This window comes from Hemiscyllium ocellatum, chromosome 2, assembly GCF_020745735.1.
Source record: "Hemiscyllium ocellatum isolate sHemOce1 chromosome 2, sHemOce1.pat.X.cur, whole genome shotgun sequence".
NCBI lineage: Eukaryota > Metazoa > Chordata > Chondrichthyes > Orectolobiformes > Hemiscylliidae > Hemiscyllium > Hemiscyllium ocellatum.
In genome coordinates, this window is record NC_083402.1 from 14185678 (window position 1) to 14206879 (window position 21202).

The window sequence follows — 21202 nt, forward strand, 5'->3', positions numbered from 1 at the left end:
AACTCAGCCCCCACCCACCCACCCCCACCTCCCCCCACCCCCTGCCCCCACCCCACCACGATGAGTCCGTGTTTCTCTAACAACGCTTTTACATACACATTGTAGCCTGGAGCTATGGATGGTGATGGGTAGAGGCTCCAATTTCTTGTCCATCATACAACGGACCAGGAATCTGTCACATTCTTAACGTCCGCCACTCAGGAGTGTGTGGGAAGGATTCTCCAGTTTGGCCGGAAAATGAATGTATTTCCCTTGGCCTCGTTTTAGTGTAGCTCCTTTCAGTAGATTAAACATTACACAACACTCCACAGAAACATAGTCAAGTAGAATTTGATATCCGGCCTCATAAGGAGACATTATGACAAATGAACAAAGACTTTGTCTAGACGGAGGTTTGAAGATGGGTTTTATAGGAGATTGGAAGGGGAGGAATTCTGGATCTTGGGCCTCAGTAGCTGAAAGGAGGGAATTCCAGAGTCTGAGGCCTAGACAGATGAAAGGACAGATTCCAGAGTTTGGAGCCCAGTGCATGAAAGAAGGGAACTCCAGATCATAGAATTATAGAATCCCTCCAATGTGGAAACAGGCCCTTCAGCCCAACAAGATGTTAGACCTAGGCAGTTGAAAGATCTAAATTCTGGAGCCTGGAACCTAGGCAGATAAAAGGAGGGAATTGCAGAGCCTGGAGCCTATGCAGCTGGAAGGGAGAATTCTGGAGCATGGGGCCCAGGCACGTGGAAGGATGTAATTCTGGAGCCTAGGGCCTAGGAGGATGGAAGGAGGGAATTCTGGAGCCTCAGCCTTAGGCAGTGAGAAGTGAGGGAATTGCAAAGCCTGAGGCCTAGGCAGATGGAAGTACAGCAGCCATTCTGTCTACCTCTTTCTGAAAAATATTCTGGTCTTCTACAGTCCGAGTCAAGAATCCACCATCTCAGCTGAAATGTGCGGATATTAAAATGAGCTGAAAATGTGTTGCTGGCAAAGCACAGCAGGCCAGGCAGCATCCAAGGAACAGGAGATTCGACGTTTCGGGTTCCTGAAGAAGGGCTTATGCCCGAAACGTCGAATCTCCTGTTCCTTGGATGCTGCCTGACCTGCTGCGCTTTTCCAGCAACACATTTTCAGCTCTGATCTCCAGCATCTGCAGTCCTCACTTTCTCCTCGAGGATATTAAAATGACTCCTGTGACAACCTCAGAATGCCCCCAGTCATTTTACAGCCAATGTAAAATATAGACAGCGTGTAAAGGAAACAAGGTATGGCCGAGAGATCAGAGCTGGAGAAATTCAGGGACCTTGGAGGCTTGGAATGGCTGGAGGATGTTACAGAGTTGGGGAAGACGGATGCCATGGAGGGATTAGGATGCAAGCACAGATTCAAAGGTTCACACTTGTTCAGATTTGTGAAGCAGTAACCCATGCACATTAATCCATTCCTGAGTTTGTTGGGAACTCATCCAATGATTTTTAGCACAGGAAAGTAAAGCACTTCCCCATGCTAAATTGGAAAATCACGATCCTTTCCAGTGAGATTTAACTACATAAAATTGAATAAAGTGATGTACATTTTCATCGTATTACAATTAGCTATTTCTATCTTTGATGGAGGGTTACTTTGGGATTACAACTGCTCAGGGCTTCTTTTGATCAGGATTTTTTTTTGTGTGTGTGTGAAGTGTTCATATCAGTGACAACTCAGTGGCCCTTACTCCTTACTCAAATATTTGTGGGTTTAAGTCTCACACTGGAGACTTCAGTACATCGTCCAAACTAACACTTCACTGCAGTACTGAGAGAATGCTGTTCTAGCTGACAGACTGAGACATTAATCCAAGAACCCTGTCTGCCCACGCAGGTTGACAAAAGAACTACATCGATAGGAGTAGGGGAGTTATCCCTGGTGTCCTGATGCTCACATAAGCATTGCAGAAACAGATAATCTGGTCATTATCATGTTTTTTGTTTGGGATCTCACTGTGCACAGATTAGCTGTCTCGGTCCCTAAGTTACAATACTTTCTATATTTTACATTGGCTGTAAAATGACTGGGGGTGTTCTGAGGTTGTCACAGGTGTCATTTTAATATCCGCACATTTCAGCTGAGATGGTGGATTCTTGACTTGGACTGTAGAAGACCAGAATATCTTTCAGAAAGAGACAGACAGAATTCTAGACCATGAAGCTGTCAAGGGATATTGAGGTGGGAGGGTCAATATTCTCTTGAGATAGGGGATCAACCATGATCATATCTGAGTGAACCTGATGCTCCTATATAAAGGTAAGTTTTTTCATCTTTGAGTTACTCACTGATGGGTCTGGTTGTCAGCAACAGTAGATTAATAGCATGACCATTGCACAGGGAACCATAGGGCTGCTGTCTCATTGGTGACAGAGAGAGAGAGAAAACTGGTGGTGGTTTTACCTGAGGGTCACTACACCTCAGGTGAGGGGAGGGATTGAAAAGAAGAGACATTCATGGTGATCTCAGCCAACTCTGGAATTGAACCTACACTGTTGGTGTTGTTACTCTGCACCAGAGACCACCACCCCATGTCATCAATATTGAAACTAAAGGGGAAGCCAGCCGTTGACAAATCTTGATTGGCTGATGGTGGAGTCCCACGGATTAATTTCCGCAGATAGAGGAGGAGGCGTTCGCTGGATCACACATGGGGCAGCTCTTTTGTTTCTTAATCCAACTCCTTTCTGAAGTTACTTCAATTTTCCCTCCTCTTCCTTTCAGGCAGCGCATTCCAGATCATCACAACAGCCTGTCTTTACATAGCGGCTATCGCTATCGTGGTACGCCACTGCTTTTTTTAAGGAAATCCCTCTCTTCTCACATCTGGCTTAGTGCTGTGTCCTCTGTCCACTGCAGCAGTGTGAGTCCAGGAAACGCCCTTTCATTGTTGAAAATGTGTTGCTGGTTAAAGCACAGCAGGTCAGGCAGCATCCAAGGAACAGGAAATTCGACGTTTCGGGCATAAGCCCTTCATCAGGAATGAGGAGAGGGTGCCAGGCAGGCTAAGATAAAAGGTAGGGAGGAGGGACTTGGGGGAGGGGCGATGGAGATGTGATAGGTGGAAGGAGGTCACGGTGAGGGTGATAGGCCGGAGTGGGATGGGGGCGGAGAGGTCAGGAAGAAGATTGCAGGTTAGGAGGGCGGTGCTGAGTTGAGGGAACCGACTGAGACAAGGTGGGGGGAGGGGAAATGAGGAAACTGGAGAAATCCGCGTTCATCCCTTGTGGTTGGAGGGTTCCCAGGCGGAAGATGAGGCGCTCTTCCTCCAACCGTCGTGTTGTTATGTTTTGCCGGTGAAGGACCTGCATGTCCTCGGTGGAGTGGGAGGGAGAGTTAAAGTGTTGAGCCACGGGGTGGTTGGGTTGGTTGGTCCGGGCGTCCCTGAGGTATTCTCTGAAGCGTTCTGCAATGCACTTTCATTGCTGAGCTGTAGCTGTGGGTGGTGTGGAAATTAAATGGAGCGGGCCTGTTATTACCAAAGCATCTGCTCCTTCAAACAACTCAATTAATATCTTTAATTCAAGCTTGGATTCCTGCAGCAGTTTACAGTATCGAGATGTGTGAAAGCCCTTCTTTCTGGGGTGAAGTGGTGCTAATCAGGGCGTTGTTTAAGATAGAAAGGTGAAAGATCCCAGGACTTCAGATCAAGTACCACACTCCCACTTCTCTTTTCACTACATGCACAAATAATCTTAAACCTGAAAGCACGTAGTCACAAAGTGTCCCTGAGCAGCTCAAAGGGTATGTGTTTTTTGGCATAGTTTGGCAATTAAAGAGCTTTTCAATGGTGAGATGTGTGTGTGTGTGTGTGTGTGTATATATAAATGAGAGATAACTGTATGAGAGAATGTGTGTGATAGACTGTGTGTGAGTGTTTGAGACTGCATGTGAGTGAGTGTGTGCAAGTGTATGTGTATGTGAGAGATAATTGTGTATGTGTGTGAGAGGGAGTGTTATATGAGAGATTACTGTGTGAGAGTGAGTGAGAATTTGCATGTGATAGACTGTGAGTGAGTGTATGTATGTGAGTGCATGTGGCTGTGTGTGAGTTTGTGTGAGAATGAGTGTGTGTAAATGCATGTGTGGCTGTGTGAGTGAGTGTGTGTGAGTGAGTGAGTGTGTGAGTGCATTGGCAGAGTTTGTGAGTGTGTGTATGTGAGAGCGCATGTGAATGTGTGCGCAAGAGTGTATGAGTATGTGTGAGAGTGTGTCTGTGAGAGTGCATGTGGTGTGTGTGAATGTGAGAATGCATGTTTGTGTGTGCGAGTGTATGAGTGAGTACGTGTGAGAGTGAGTATCTGTGAGAGTGCAAGTGGCTGTGTGTGTGTGAGAGTGTGTGAGTGCAAGTGGCTGTGTGTGAGTGTGTGTATTTGGGAGTTTGAGAGTGCATGTGATTGTGTGTGACTGTGTGTGTCTCTGTGTGTGTGAGAGAGTGCATGTGACTGTGTGTGTGTGTGTGAGTGAGTGTGAGAGTGCATGTGACTGTGTGTGTGTGTGAGTGTGAGAGTGCATGTGATTGTGTGTGACTGTGTGTGTCTGTGTGTGTGTGTGAGTGTGCATGTGGCTCTGTGTGGGGCTGAGTTGAGTTCACGCTGTTTGCAATAACAATAGTGGTGGTGGGGGGTGGGGGAGCTGCCCTTGAGCTCAAACAAGCGATTCTTTCAGAAGAGCATTTCTGGAACATTGCAGTAACCATTGACTGGGGTCTGCCCTTCACAATCAATGCCTCATTTTTTTGACAGTCCAGCTGGAGTTTGTAACCAAATGTCTTGTCAAAAGACCCAGCTCATGTTTCACTGAGAGCAGGCGGATGCTTGGGTACATTTAAGACTGAGGGATAATGTTTTTTTTTGACTCATAAACTCAGTTAGCCAGCCCCATTTCTTCAGCCGGGCTTTATTGCTGTAAGCTGATCGTGAAATTTTAACTTCCTCAGTCGTTTCATGAAAATGTGAACCATTAAATCTCTGTGCCACAGTGTCTGACGAGCCCAGTGAAACCTCCAAAGCAGAAGAAAAGAAAGACTTCCATTTATCTAGCACCGATCACAATCACTGGGCGTCTGAACGCTGTGTGGCAGATTAAGTAGTTTGTAGATGGGGCATTCACAGAGCCTGTCTTGGAGTTTGAAACAGAAATAGACCATTCGGCCCATCGAGTCTGTTCCACCCATTCGATCAGACCATGGCTGATCTGGTTATCCTCAGTTCCACTTTCTTGCTTTTTCCCCATAACCCTCGACACCCCTTCAGATTCAAAGTCTATCTTAGCTTTGAATGTGCTTAATGAACAACCCCCTTCAGTAAAGCATTCCACGGATTCCCTCGGAGAAAAGCAATTCCTCCTCACCTCTGTCTTAAATCTACAACTCCTCGTACTGAGATGATGCTCTCTGGTGCTAGAGTCTCCCACAACGGGAAACAACCTTTCCTCATCACCGCTTTCAAGGCTCCTAAGAATCTCATTTGTTTCAGTATGTCACAGTAACTCACCTGTATCCCCTGGAAGGACAAGGGTACCACCACCTGCAAGTTCCCCTCCAAGCCACTCACCATCCTGGCTTGCCGTTTCTTCAGTGTAGCTGGGTCAAACTCCTGGAACTGCCTCCCTGACAACACTGTGGGAGTCCCGACATTGAAGACTGCAGCTGCTCAGGATGAAAGCTTACCATCACTTTCTGCAGAGCAATTAGAGACAGGGAATAAATGCTGGCCCAGTCAGAGACACACGCGTCCCATGAATGAGTAAAGTGTCAGCTTGCCAAAATGCCATTGAAATCAGCGCTCCATCTCAAGGCCATTCAGCCCCACGGGTCCATTTTGATGTTTCTATTTCAAATGAGCGTTGTTGAAATTTACGCAAATTGCTCACCACGCGAGTGATTCTCCAGTGTCTGGCTGAAGTCGTTATTCCTGAATTTCTGATCAGACGGATAGGTTGATGTTTGTGATGGTTTAGCTCAGTTGGCAGGATGACTGCTTTGTAATGGATTCATTTAAGAAAGAGTTGGATAGAGCTCTCAAAGATAGTGGAATCAAGGATTATGGAGATAAGGCAGGAAGAGGATACTAATTAGGAATGATCAGCCATGATCATATTGAATGGCAGTGCAAGCTCGAAGGGCTGAATAGCCTACTCCTGCACCTATTGTCTATTGTCTATAATGGAAAATGATACTTAAGTTGTGGGTTCAGCTCCAGCACCAGTCTCAGGTTACCATGAGCAATTCCTCTTCCCGGTCACCACTAGGTTAAACCAACACCATCGCTCTCTCTCTCTCTCTCTCTCGCCACTTTGAAAATAGCCCCATTTTCTGATGAGACTAATGGTGCCTTTGCCTTTTTATTTATAGCCATTAGTTCTGGTCTCACTTGCCTGTGGAAAGGTCAACTTCATGTCTCCCCATCAAACTCTTTCAACAACTTAAAAACCTTGAGCCTCCAAGTCTCTTCGTAATCCTCTGTTTCCAAGGGAACAGAGCACTAGCTTGTCCAAATTGTTCCTGATAGCTGAATGGTTGTGGTGTGATGGTGCTATAATGATAACACTATAGAGTTAGACCCCATCCACCACCCCCTGAGAAAAGAAACAGGAAGTGACCTCGCCACAGGAAATGACATCACCAACCCAAAGAAACCCAAACATATAAATAGGAAGCAGGAATTTTCAGCATTGCTTCGCCTGAGGCCCACTGAAGTTGTTATCTAATGAGGTAACGAATGTCTGGAAATTTGAACCTCGCAGCTCAGTGAGCAAACCTACATCCAAAACCTCAACCTGAGCTACAAATCTTCTCAAAACCCATGAAGTGATAACATTGTTGCACTAGGGTCCCAGGTCAGTGCCCTGAGAGGCAGAGGTTCAAATCTGGCTGTGGAAACTGATGGAATTTTAATTTCATCAATAATTCTGGAATATAGAAGCCTATAAAATTCCAACAGGACTAGACAGGCAAACACAAGAAGAATATTCCCAATGACACGGGTGTCCAGATTCAGGGGTCATTGTCAAAGGATAAAGGTTCAACCACTTAAGGCTGAGATCAGGAGAAATGTCCTCACCCCAGCTAGTGGTGGGCTTGTGGAATTTCCTCTCCCAGGAAACAGCAGAGGCCAAAATATTAAAGGTTTTCCAGAAGGAGTTAGATATAGTTCTTAAAGCTAAAGGGATCAAGGGGGCTGGGGAGAAAGTGGGAACAGGGGACTGAGTTAGATGATCGGCCGTGATCACCTTGAATGGTGGAGCAGGCTCGAAGGGCTGAATGGCCTACTCCTGCTCCTGTTTTCTGTGTTTCTTGAATTGAAAACTAGTCTTAACCATAAGATCGAAAGAACCTGGAAATCGGAAACCAAAGACAGAAATTGTTGGCAAATCTCAGCAGGTGATCTGTGGAGAGAAATCAGCGCTAACATTTCGGGTCCAGTGACCCTTTTTCAGTAGTTAGGAAAAGGATGATTTTTATACAGGAGATGGTACGGTTGCAGGGGAGTGGGGGTGTGTGGGGGTCGAGAGTCAACTAATGTCATTCATGGTGATCATTGTGCAACTACTATGAATTGTTTTTGAAACCCACCTGAGGGGAGGATTATCTACTGTCCCCACATCCTCTGGCAGACCCCTAGCGGTGTAGGCGATTGCTTCCTGTCCCTATGACACTGCCTAGAAAGCCACACAGTTCAAGGGTAATTAGGGATGGTCAAGAAATGGTGACCCTATTGCCAATTCCCACATCCCATGACAGGCCTCTCAGTTCTAATCTTCAGATTAAATTGAATGATGGTATTGTAGCAGGGTGAATTGGGGCCAGTAGATGATAAACTGCAGGGGGAGGCGATGCCTTAATGGTTTGATCATTACGCAATTATAGTCAGTTCTTCCATAATACAACGATGTATTCTTGTGCAAACCCACATTATAGAAAAATCGCACTTTAGAACCAGCGCTTAAAGCATTGGCGATGTAATTGCGTTGCAACCAACCTATGTTGTAAAAGTTTGCGCTTTAGAAACAGCACACCCAATTCGCCAATCGCGAGTGTTATAACAGAACAACCTGTAATCCAGAGACCCAGGTAATGTTCTAGAGACATGCATTTGAATCCTGCCATGGCAGGTGGTGGGACTTGAATTCAATTAAAAATAAAAATCTAGAATTAAGAGTTTCATGATGACCATGAATCCATTGTCAGGAAAACCCCATTCTGATCACGATGTCCTTCAGGGAAGGAAGCTGCCATCTTTACCTGGTCTGGCCTACATGTGACTCCAGACCCACAGCAATGTGGTTGACTCTTAACAACTCTCTGAGTAATAAATGTTGGCCTAGCCAGTGATGCCCTGATCCAGTGAATGATTTTTAAAAAGTGGAGCTGTAATCTGAGCTAGCCTCAGTATATTTTTCCCATATTCTCCAAATGAAGGGGTTATTAGAAATCTTCTCCGTTCAATGGAATGTTTTTGTGTTGGCTCTAGGCCTCGGTCCAGGTCCCGGGACAGTGGAGAGGAAACTGAAGCTATCCAGCAGCGCTTCTTCCGACCTCACTTCCTGCAAGCGCCAGGAGACATGATTGTCCAGGAGGGGAAGCTGTGTCGAATGGACTGCAAGGTAACCAGGAACACATTCCGAGACACGGAGTGACCACCAGTTGTGGTGTTCTTCGGCCACGGGCCAAAGGAGTTAGAAGATTGTGGTTTTGAGTTCCACTCCAGACCTCGACACAATAATTGAGATATTTTCTAATCAATCTGTTCAGAGATGTTAAAGCACGCCTGATTTAACATAATCTACTGTCCCCACTTCCTCTGTGGGGATGAGAAATATAGGAGGCACAGTTGGTATGTGTGCAGATGACACCAAGATTAGTGGTATAGTAGACAGTGAAGAAGGTTACCTAAGATTACAGTGGGGATCTTGATCAACTGGGCCAGTGGGCAGGTGGAGTTTATGTAAGTTATTGCATTTTAGTAAGACAAACAGGACTTACAGAGTTAGTGGTAGGGTCTTGAAGAGTGTTGTTGAACGGAGACACCTAACAGTTTCTTTGAAAACAGTATCACAGGTTGACAGGGTGGTGATGAAAGCGCTTGGCATGCTTGCCTTCATCGGTCAGAGCACTAGGTACAGGAGTTGAGACGTCATGTTAAGGCTGTGTGCGATACTGATAAAGCCAAATTTGGAGTACAGCGTATAATTCCAGTCACGCTGCTAAAGGAAGGATGTTATTAAACTGGAAAGGGTGCAAAAAAGATTGACAAACCTGTTCCTGGAGGGTTTGAGTTATAAGGAGAGGCTGGACAGGCTGGGGCTGTTTTCCCTGGAGCATAGCAGGCTGAGGGATGGCCTTACAGGAATTTATAAAATTATGGGGGGCATGGATAGGGTGAAAAGCAAAGGTCTTTTCCCCAGGATAGGAAAGGCCATAACTACAGGGCACAGGTTTAAGGTGAGAGGGGAAAGATTTAAAAGGGACTTGAGGGGCACAGAGGGTGGTGCAAGCTGCCGGAGGAAGTGGTGGAGGTGAGTACAGTTACGACTTTTAAAAGTCATTTGGATGGGTATGTGGTGGAGAAAGCTTTAGAGGGATATGTGCCAGATGCAGACAAATGGGACCAGTTTAGTTTGGGAGATCTGGTCAGCATGGACACGTTAGGCCAACGGGTCTGTTTCCATGCTGATCTATGACCTCTGGAGCACATGGCACTTGAACCCAGCCCTCTGGGCCCAGGGGTATGGGCATTTTAATGTGCCACAAGCAGGCTGGCACTTCCAGTGCAGTACTCAGGGAGTGTCACACTGTCCTAGGTGTCATCTTCTACCTGCAAGTTCACGCCAAACTTCACGATGGTGATGTTCAGCCAAGGTGTGGGGTCTGCAGAAAATTGTGAGAGGCACCAACACTGGCATTGACACAGTCGACTGGATGAGCTGGAACTTCTGATCCCATCATCTTTGACCTGGATGAGGTCCTATATTCCTGCCATCATGCATATAAATCAATTGTGCATTGAGTTGTAGCATCAGTCCATAGTTGAATCTTTGGCATCTGTTGTTATTTTGTTGGAGGCATCAATGAACAGGGGACATAGATTTAAGGTAAAGGGCAGAAGGTTTCAAGGGAGAAATGTATTTTTCACCCAGAGGGTGGTGGGAATCTGGAGCTCACCGCCTGTAGGAGACCCATGTAACAGTTACCAAGTATTTAGATGTGTACTTGCAATGCCAAGGTATACAAGACTATGGGCCAAGTGCTGGAAAATGGGATTAGGTGTTTTTTTTAAAACCAATATGAAGTCGATCAGCTAAAAGGCTTTATGTTTGCTATAACACCATGATACCATAAGATACAGCAGCATAATGAGGCCATTCGGCCCATTACATTATGGTGAAACATAATCACAAAAAAAACATTGTCTTGCCTTGTCCTTGATCCCCTTACTTATCTACCCCTGTCTTAAATACACTCAATAACTTGTCCTCCACAGCCCTCTGTGGCAATAAATTCGACAGATTCACCACCCCCTGGCTGTAGAAATTCCTCCTCATCTCAGTTGAAAGGGTCATCCCTTCACTCTGAGGCTGTGTCCTGGAGTCCTTGTCTCTCCTACTAGTGGAAACATCTTCTCCATGTCCACTCTATCTAGGCCTTTCAATGTTCTGTACATTTCAATCAGATCCCCTTTCATTCTTCTGAAGTCCATTGAGTACAGACTTAGAAACCTCAACAACTCAATGGAGGACTGTGGCTGCAGAAGCTGCTCCTTCTTTGAGGTATTTTAGGTGTTGGAGGTGTATTGTGTTGGAACTTTGGGAAAAAAAGATCAAAACAACGGCACTTTCAAAAGGAGGAAGACAAATTAAAGACAGCGACCACACGGTTAATGAGGGAGAGAGAGAAAGAACCCCACACTGCTAACTCACGCAACAGTGAATCTGCAGTTACTGCCTTTGCTGTTTGAATTCATATATCACTGAATATCGGAGTGCGTCTGGGAAAATTAACAAACAGCGAAATTCACAGCTGATCTTGGAGGAATCTGGGAGAGCTCACTGTACAGGAACATATAAGTGCATAGGTTTTAGCGTTTAACCTTGCTGTAGGTCTACAGTAGTGAGTAAAGTGGGTTCTTTCTTGAATGATACATTTCATTGAGATCTGTCTCAATTAAATTTTAAAAATATAAACCATAAGTACTAAGTTAGCCTGGAGTGCTATGTTTTTAGAGCAGTAAGATGGTGCTATTTTCTGGGTCCTTGGATTGTGAAGGAGCAAAAATGGCCTTTAGTAGAGTGATATGCTCTTCCTGTCAGATGTGGGAGTTTGGGGAGAGTTTCCATGTTATTGATGATTATGCCTGCAACAAGTGTCTTTGGTTGCAAATCCTATCAGTTCACATGGATTGGTTGAAGCAGCAGTTAGAGGCAATGAGGAATTTACAAGAGCTAGGAGATTTGATGGATGACAGTTATAGGAAGGAAGAAAAGCAGCAGGTGGATTCAGGTTAAGGTAGGAAGGGTAGGTTGGTAGGAAAGGAGTCTCCTGCAGCTATCCCCATTTCAAACAAGTATGCTGTTTTGGAAAACGTAGGTGGTGATGGATTCTCAGGGTAATGTAGCACGAGCAGCCAAATTTCTGGTATCGAGGCTGACTCTAATGTAATGAGGGGTACATCGGGTTCCAAGCATTTGATTCTGATAGGAGACTGTCTAGTCAGGGGCATAGGCAGACGTCTCTGTGGCCAGCAGCGAAAAAGCAGAATGGTGTGTTGCTTCCCCGATGCCAGGATCAAGGATGTCTCAGAGAGGGTGCAGAATGTTCTCACGGGGGAGAGGGGCTAGCAGGAGGTCATTGTACGCATTGGAAGCAATAAGGAAGGGAAAATGTTGAGATTCTGAAGAGAGAATATAGAAAGTTAGGCAGGGATTTAAAAAGGAGGTCCTCAAGGGTAGTAATATCTGGATTACTCCTAGTGCTACGAGCTAGTGAAGGTAGGAATGGGAGGATAGAGCAGATCACTGCGTGGCTGAGGAGCTGGTGCAGGAGGGAAGGATTCACATTTTTGGATCATTTGAATCTCTTCTGGGGTAGAAGTGACCTGTGCAAGAAGGGTGGATTGCACCTGAATTGGAAGGGGATTAATGTACTAGCCGGGAGATTTGCTAGAGCTGCTCGGGAGGATTTAAACTAGTAAGGTGGGAGGGTGGAACCCAGGGAGATAGTGAGGAAAGAGATCAATCTGAGACTGGTACAGTTGAAAACAGAAGTGAGTCAAACAGTCAGGGCAGGCAGGAACAAAGCAGACAACAAGTTAGGACTGATAAACTGCATTAACTTCAATGCAAGAGGCCTAACAGGGAAGGCAGATGAACTCAGGTCATGGTTAGGAACATGGGACTGGGATATCATAGCAATTACAGAAATGTGGCTCAGGGATGGGCAGGATTGGCAGCTTAATGTTCCAGGATACAAATGCGACAGGAAGGATAGAAAGGGAGGCAAGTGAGGAGGGGGAGAAGCGTTCTTGGTAAGGGATAGCATTACAGCTGTGCTGAGGGAGGATAGTCCCAGAAATACATCCAGGGAAGTTATTTGGGTGGAACTAAGAAAAAAGAAAGGGATGATCACCTATTTGAGATTGTATTATAGACCCCTAAAATAGTCCGAGGGAAATTGAGAAACAAACTTGTAAGGAGATCTCAGTTATCTGTAAGAATAATAGGGTGGTTATGGTAGGGGATTTAACTTTCCAAACATAGACTGGGACTGCCATAGTGTTAAGGGTTTAGATGGAGAGGAATTTGTTAAATGCGTACGAGAAAACTTGCTGATCTAGTCTGTGGATGTTCCTACTAGAGAAGGTGAAAACTTGACCTACTCTTGAGAAATAAGGCAGGGCAGGTGACTGAGGTGTCAGAGGGGGAGCACTTTGGGGCCAGTGACCATAATTCTATCAGTTTTAAAATAGTCATGGAAAAGGATAGACTGGATCTAAAAGTTGAAGTTTAAATTGGAGGAAGGCTAATTTTGACAGTGATAGGCAAGAACTTTCAAAAGCTGATTGTGGGCAGATGTTCACAGGTAAAGGGACAGCTGGAAAATGGGAAGCCTTCAGAAATGAGATAATGAGAGGCCAGAGACTGTAGGTGGCACAGTGGCACAGTGGTTAGCACTGCTGCCTCACAGCGCCTGAGACCCGGGTTCAATTCCTTGACTCAGTTTGGACTCAGAACGTGTGGAGTTTGCACGTTCTCCCCGTGTCTGCGTGGGTTTCCTCCGGGTGCTTCGGTTTCCTCCCACAGTCCAAAGATGTGCGGGTCAGGTGAATTGGCCATGCTAAATTGCCCGTAGTGTTAGGTAGGGGTAAATGTAGGGGTATGGGTGGGTTGCGCTTCGGCGGGTCGGTGTGGACTTGTTGGGCCAAAGGGCCTGTTTCCACACTGTAAATCTAATCTAATCTAATATATATTCCTGTTTGGATGATAGGAAAGGTGATATGTGTAGGGAATGCTGGATGACCAGAGAAATTGAGGTTTTGGTTAAGGAAAAGAAGGAAGATTATGTTAGGTACAGACAGGATAGATGAAGTGAATCCTTAGAAGACTTCAAAGGCAATCATAGAGTCATAGACATGTACAGCATGGAAACAGACCCTTCGGTTCAACCCATCCATGCCGGCCAGATATCCCAACCCAATCTAGTCCCATCTGCCAGCACCCAGCCCATATCCTTCCAAACCCTTCCTATTCATATACCCATCGAAATGCCTCTTAAATGTTGCAATTGTATCAGCCTCCACCACTTCCTCTGGCAGCTCATTCAATACACATACCACTCTCTGCATGAAAAAGTTGCTCTTTAGGTCTCTTTTATATCTTTCCCTCTCACCCTAAACCTATGTCGCCTAGTACTGGACTCCCTGACCCCAGGGAAAAGACTTGGTCTATTTATCCTATCCATGCCCCTCATAATTTTGTAAACCTCTATAAGGTTACCCCTCAGCCCCCTGGGGCTCCAGGGAAAACAGCCCCAGCCTGTTCAGCCTCTCCCTGTATTTCAGATCCTCCAACCCTGGCAACATGCTTGTAAATCTTTTCTGAACCCTTTCAAGTTTCACAACATCTTTCCGATAGGAAGGAGACCAGAATTGCATGCAATATTCCAACAGTGGCCTAACCAATGCCCTGTACAGCCGCAACTTGACCTCCCGACTCCTGTACTCAATACTCTGACCAATAACTTCACTATCCTATCTACCTGCGACTCCACTTTCAAGGAGCTCTGAACCTGCACTCCAAGGTCTCTTTGTTCAGCAACACTCCCGAGGACCTTACCATTAAGTGTATAAGTCCTGCTAAGATTTGCTTTCCCAAAATGCAGCATCTCGCATTTATCAGCCCATTGGCCCATCTGGTCCAGACCCTGTTGTAATCTGAGGTAACCCTCTTTGCTGTCCACTACACCTCCAATTTTGGTCGGAGTATACTTTAGAGGGAAATCAAGAGGGCAAAAGGGGGGACCTGAGATAGCTATTTTACAAACACATTAAGGACAAAAAGCTAACTCGGGAGAGAATAGGGCCCCTCAAAGACCAGCAAGGCGGCCTTTGTGTGAAGCCACAAGAAATGGGTGAGATACTAAATGAGTATTTTGCATTGATGTTTACTGTCGAGAAGAACATGGAAGATATAGAATGTGGGGAAATAGATGATGACATTTTGAAAAATGTCCACATTACAGAGGGGGAGGTTCTGGATATCTTAACATGCACAAAGGTGGGTAAATCCCCAGGACGTGATCAGGTATGCCCTAGAACTCTATGGAAAACTAAGGAAAAGATTGCTGGGCCCCTTGCTGAGATATTTGTATCATCGGTAGACACAGGCGAGGTGCCGGAAGACTGGGAGTTGGTCACTATTTGAAGAAAGTGGTAAGAATAAACCAGGGAACTATAGACCAGTGAGCCTGACATCAGTGATGGGCAAGTTGTTGAAGGGAATCCTGAGGGACTGGATTTACATGTATCTGGAAAGGCAAGGGCTGATTAGGGATAGTCAGTATGGCTTTGGGCATGGGAAATCATGTATCACAAACTTGATTTAGTTTTTTGAAGAAGTAACAAAGAGGATTGATGAGGGCAGAGCGGTAGATGTGATCTATATGGACTTCAGTAAGGCATTCAACAAGGTTCCTTATGGGAGACTGATTAGCAAGGTTAGATCTCATGGAATACACAGAGAACTAGCCATTTGGATACAGAACTGTGTCAAAGGTAGAAGACAGAGGGTGGTGGTGGAGGGTTGTTTTTCAAACTGGAGGCCTGAGACCAGTGGAGTGCCACAAGGATCAGTGCTGGTGCACTGCTTTTCATCATTTATACTAAAAGTTTGGATGTGAGCATATTAAGTTTGCAGATGACACCAAAATCGGAGGTGCAGTGGACAGCGAAGAAGGTTACCTCAGAGTACAACGGGTTCTTGATCAGATGGGCCAATGGGCTGAGGAGTGGAAAATGTGAGGTGCTGCATTTTGGAAAAGTGAATCAGAGCAGGACTTATACACTTAATGGTAAAGTCCTGGGGAGCGTTGCTGAACAAAGAGATCTTGGAGTGCAGTTTTTAGTTCTTTGAAAGTAGATTCGCAGGTAGATCGGATCATGAAGTCGGCGTTTGGTATGCCTTCATTTATTGGTCAGACTATTGAGTACAGGAGTTGGGACATCATGTTGCAGTTGTACAGAACATTGGTTCGGCCACTTTTGGAATATTGTGTGCAGTTCTGGTCTCCTGTTTATCAGAAGAATATTGTGAAACTTGAAAGGATTCAGAAAAGATTTACAAGGATGTTGCCAGGATTGGAAGATTTGAGCTATAGGAAGACGCTGAACAGGCTGGGAGCATTGGAAGCTGAGGGGTGACCTCATAGAAATTTTAAAAATCATGAGGGGCATGGATAGGGTAAATACACAAGGTATTTTCCCTGGGCTGGGAGAGTCCAGAACTAGTAGGCATAGGTTTAGGGTGAGAGGGGAAAGATGTAAAAGAGACCTAAGCGGCAACTTTTTCATGCAGGGAATGGTGCATGTGTGGAATGAGCTGCCAGGGGATGTGGTGGAGGCTGGTACAATTACAACATTTAAAAGGCATTTGGATGGATATATGAATAGGAAGGGTTTAGAGGGATATGGGTCAAGTGCTGGCAATGGGACTAGATTGGGTTGGGCTATCTGGTCGGCATGGTCATATTGGACCGAAGGATCTGTTTTCTTGCTGTATATCTCTATGACTGTCTCTGAAATGCCCATCATTTCCAGGGTCATTCTTGTAAACCTCCTCTGGACCCATTCCAAGCCCAGCACCTCCTTCCTTGGGTACAGGGCCTAAAACTGCTTACAGTATTCTAAATGCAGTCTGACCAGAGCCTGATACAGCCTCAGCAATACAGCCCAGCTCTTGTATTTACCTTCCTAATTGTCAACTGAACCTTCATGTTAACCTGAAGAGAATCCTGAACTAAGACTCCCAAGTCCCTTTGGGGTTCAGATTTCCAAAGTCTTTTCCCAGTTAGAAAAATAGCCTACTCTTCTATCCTTCCTACCAAAGTGCAAACCTCACAGTATTCCATCTGTCACTTCTCTGTCCACTCTCCTCGCCTATCCAAGTCTTTCAACTGCCCCCTCAACACTATCTGTCCCTCCACCCCTCTTTGTGTCATCTGCAAACTTAGCAACACTGTCTAGATCATTAATGTAGAGTGAGAACAGTTATGGTCCCAACACTGACTCCTGCAGAACTCTATTAATTGCCAGGTACGAACCTGAAAAAGATCTCTTTACCCTCACTTTCTTCTTTCTGCCAGTCAGCCAACGATGCCACCATGGACTCTTATTCAACAGCCTCGTGTGTGGCACCCTGTCAAAGGCCTTCTGGAAATCCAAATAAACCATGTCTCCTTTGACTAACTTGCTCATTATCTCCTCAAAGAATTCTAAAATGTAGACCTCCCTTTGCAGTAGACGCCTGTGACTCTGTGACTATGACTGTGATAGCAATAATCTGTATTCATCCTCAATGCGTCAGGTTTCTAGGTGGAGCTGTGAGCCTTTGACTGTTTGATGATCGCATGTACACAAATGTTTTTATTTTCCCTGTGTTTTAGTCATTGAAGTGTCCCACTTTGTATTAGAAGAGATATTTGGTTTTTTTAGAAGATAAACCTAAAATAGGCCAAGTATGCTTATCTTCGAGTAAAAAGTGAGGTCTGCAGATACTGGAGATCAGAGCTGAAAATGTGTTGCTGGTTAAAGCACAGCAGGTCAGACAGCATCCAAGGAACAGGAAATTCGACGTTTCGGGCCAGAGCCGAAATTCCTGATGAAGGGCTCTGGCCCGAAACATCGAATTTCCTGTTCCTTGGATGCTGCCTAACCTGCTGTGCTTTAACCAGCAACACATTTTCAGCAAGTATGCTTACCTGTTGCTTATACACAGAGGAATTACAGAAGATATGCAACTCAACTTGTCTAATTTATGCACACTGATGTTTTGCATTCTGATGTGGTTTCCAATTGCTAACACGATAAAGTTTCCCCTATACACAACATCTCTGATTTTTCCAGGCAGCTGCCTACTTTGGGTTAGACAAAATGGCATTGTCTTACTAGATCATAGGGCAACTGTCTCATTACAGACAGAGAGAGAGAGACATGATTGGTGGTGGTTTAACCTGAGGCTCACCACACCACAGATGGGGGGAGAGGTTAAGAAGGAGAGTCCTTCATATTAACTTCAGCCAGTGAGAGAATTGATCTCATGCTGTTGGCATCACCCTGCATTGCTGCCAGCTGTCCAACCAACTGAGAAGATTGACCCTCATTGGAGACCAAAAAATCTGCAGATGCTGGAATCCAAGGAAGACAAGCAGGAGGCTGAAAGAACACAACAAGCCAGGCAGCATCAGAGGGTGGGGAAGTCAGGACCTGAAGAAAAACCACACCCGAAACACTTACTTCTCCACCTCCTGATGCTGCCTGGCTTGTTGTGTTCTTCCAGCCTCCTGCTTGACCCTCATTGGGCTAAAAGTGTGCGGGTTAGGTGGATTGGCCATGTTAAATTAACAGTGGTGTCCTGGGATGTGAAGGGTGGGTGGGTCAGCCATGTGAAATGCAGGGTTACAGGGATGGGCAGAGGGGAGGTGGGTCTGAGTGTATTGCTGTTCAGAAGGTTGCTGCAGACCTGATGGGCCGAATGGCCTCTTTTGCACTGTAGCATTCCTGCGATTCTGAGCAGCGCTGACTGTTTGCCATCAGTCAATTGTAAACAGAACCCTCCTGGCTTCATGATCCAGACCCAATTCCAGGGAAGTTAGCAAACGTGCTCAGGTTCCGAGAACAGGTGGGGATGAGGTGTGGGGAAATGGGCATGGGTTGGAGCTTTACTGTCCATTGGAATGTTTCCGCACATTTTCCAAGATTGAAGACATGCCTTAATGGCAATTTTTAAAACAAAACATGGAACAATGCATCATGCAGGTGAAGCAGCCATTGAGGCAAAGCCAAATCCCTTTGGAGAGATAAACAGAATTCCTCCAGCATTGGGAATTCCAGGAAGGGATATGTTTCAGTTTAACTCTGGAGGTCCCAGTTGTTATGGCAATACCCACTTTCAGATGCATATTGCAGCCGAGAGTTATAGATAGTGACGGGAAAGGTTCCAAATTTCTTTCCATCATGTGACTGGCCACGAATCCTGAATTCACCAGTTTCCAAATCTCCCCTCCCCATCGACCCCATCCCAGATCTGACCTTCCAACTCAGCATCACCCTGTTGACCTGTCCTACCTGATCATCTTCCTTCCCACCTATCCATTCCACATTTCCCACTGACCTGTTGCCGTCTACTGACCTTCACCCAGCGATCGCCATCCACCCTACCTTACCCCAAGCCCCACCCCCTCCCCAGTCCTGATGAAGGGTTTATGCCCGAAACGTCAACCCTCTTGCTTATCAGATGCTGTGTGACCTGCTGTGTCTTTTCCAGCGCCACACTCTATCAACTCTGCTGTTACAACCTGCCATTGGAGTATGTTGGATGGCTTTACAATTCACTGATTAACTTGTTCGACTACATTACGACCACTCCTTCCATGACCTTCCACTCCCAGGATGAGACCTGAACCTGGATTATCTGACCCCCTGAGAGTTGGGTGGGTCCGTCCTGTGATGAGTTACAGAGAATATACTGCAGTAAATGGTAATAAAATCCGAAAACTACCAAATAGACTCCTGTTAGACAAGGGAACGCAAAGTGATTGAGGTTGGATGGGAATGTGGAATTTGGATCCCAAACACATCTTATTGAATGGTAGGTCAGGAGTGATGGGCCGAATGGGCTATTTCTGCTCCGAGTTTGTGTGTTAGCGCAGCATCTTGCCCAGCTTGTTGCCAGTTTCTGACATTCTCTGTTTTAGTCTCTAACCTCCAGCATTGACAAAACGATGTTTTTATTCTCTAACTCACTCAGTGTGAATCAGGATTCTGAGGTTTAAGTATGAAATGACTGTAACTGTTCACTGCTGGTAGGGGCTGAAAAGTCTTCTTATTTTCCTGATGCTTATAACCACTTTGGTAGAATCCTGCCATGGCAGCTAGTGGGGTTTAAATTCAATTAATTAATCAGGAATTGGAAGGTAGTTTTGTAATGTGACTAAGATGACTTATCCTTCATCGGGTGGTTGTCACCTGATGAAGGAGCAGCGCGTTGAAAGCTAGTGCTTCCAAATAAACCTATTGGACTATAACCTGGTGTTGTTGTGATTTTTAACTTTATACACCCCAGTCCAACACCGGCACCTCCAAATCAAGATCACTTATGAAATCCATTGGGTTCATCAGTGTCCTTCAACAACTAACAAATGGATGGGTATAGGAATAGGAAGGGTTTGGAGGGATATGGGCCGGGTGCTGGCAGGTGGGACTAGATTGGGTTGGGATATCTGGTCGGCATGGATGGGTTGGAGCGAAGGGTCTGGTTCCATGCTGTACATCTCTATGACTCTAAACGAAATCAGCTATCCTTAACCAGTCTGGCTGAACTCCAGAAGGCAATTGACTCAGAATCTGTGGAGTTCTTCACTACAGACGGCTGGGTCATTATATTCAAGACTAAGATTCATTGATTTTTAATCAGTAAGGGAAGTGAGGGTTATGAGAAAAAGGCAGGAAATTGGAGCGCAGGATTATCAAATGAGCCATGATCTCACTGAATGGCAGAGTTGTTACAAAGGGCTGAATGGCCTACATATAAGGAACTATTAATTACCTTCTGAAATGATGGAGCAATGTTGCTCAGTTCAAGGGATGACTGACAAACTTGTCAGTTTAATCCACAACTAATGAAGGAATAAATACATATTTGAAAGCTACTCTGCCTTTGTTTTTTATAACAATGAAGGTAGAGGGAGTTCCATTAGCCTTTGAAGTTCAGGTCACCTCAGACTGGATTTCAATCACATTTTTAAACAGTAGATTATAGTGAATTACAGGCCTGAACGACAGACAGAATCTTAATGCAATAGCCTTGAGGCATTTCTGACAACAGCTCTCAATAGACATTACACAGGCGTGTATAATCTCCACTGTGATAACACCCGTTAAAATATGTAACATCAGACACTTGAGGTCAAATCCAGTCTGGGCTGAGTCACATTGTTTCAGCTGCATGTGTCAAAGCCAAATTGAAGATGTGTAATTCAGCTGTCTGCTTTGAGCAACGCTGACTCCGAACTGCAGTGTAACGTCACACAGATTCCCAGCTCGCAAATGTGCACTGCTGAGGCCATTGTATTAGTGTCAGCCCATCGGCATTCCTGAACAATTGTCGTAAAACTGAGTGCCATCAGTTTAAACCATCCTCTTTCAAACCGTGCTATGGTGTGGAGGTGCGGGTGTTGGACTGGGGTGGACAAGGTCAGAAGTCACACGACACCAGGTTTATTTGGAAGCACAAGCTTTTGGGGCGCTGCTCCTTTGTCAGGTTCTGAAATGTGATTCCAAATAAATTTGTTGGGCCACAACCTGGTGTTGTGTGACTTTGAACGATGTAATGGCCAATCATGACATAGACAGCCAAACTAATTCCTGAAAGTGAAAACAGAAATTGCTGGAGAAACTCAGCAGGTCTGGCAGCA

At 45.4% G+C, this 21202-nt stretch overlaps 1 protein-coding gene across 3 annotated transcripts in view; it reads left to right on the top strand.

Moving 5' to 3' along the window:
• The window catches only part of palld (palladin, cytoskeletal associated protein), a 243012-nt gene that overhangs the window by 205637 nt on the left and 16173 nt on the right, over window positions 1–21202 (top strand). For all 3 annotated transcript variants that reach the window (XM_060834813.1, XM_060834829.1, XM_060834821.1), the window contains one exon: window positions 8493–8625. In XM_060834813.1, coding sequence (XP_060690796.1) covers window positions 8493–8625 — 133 coding nt within the window. The remainder of the gene's footprint in view (window positions 1–8492; window positions 8626–21202) is intronic.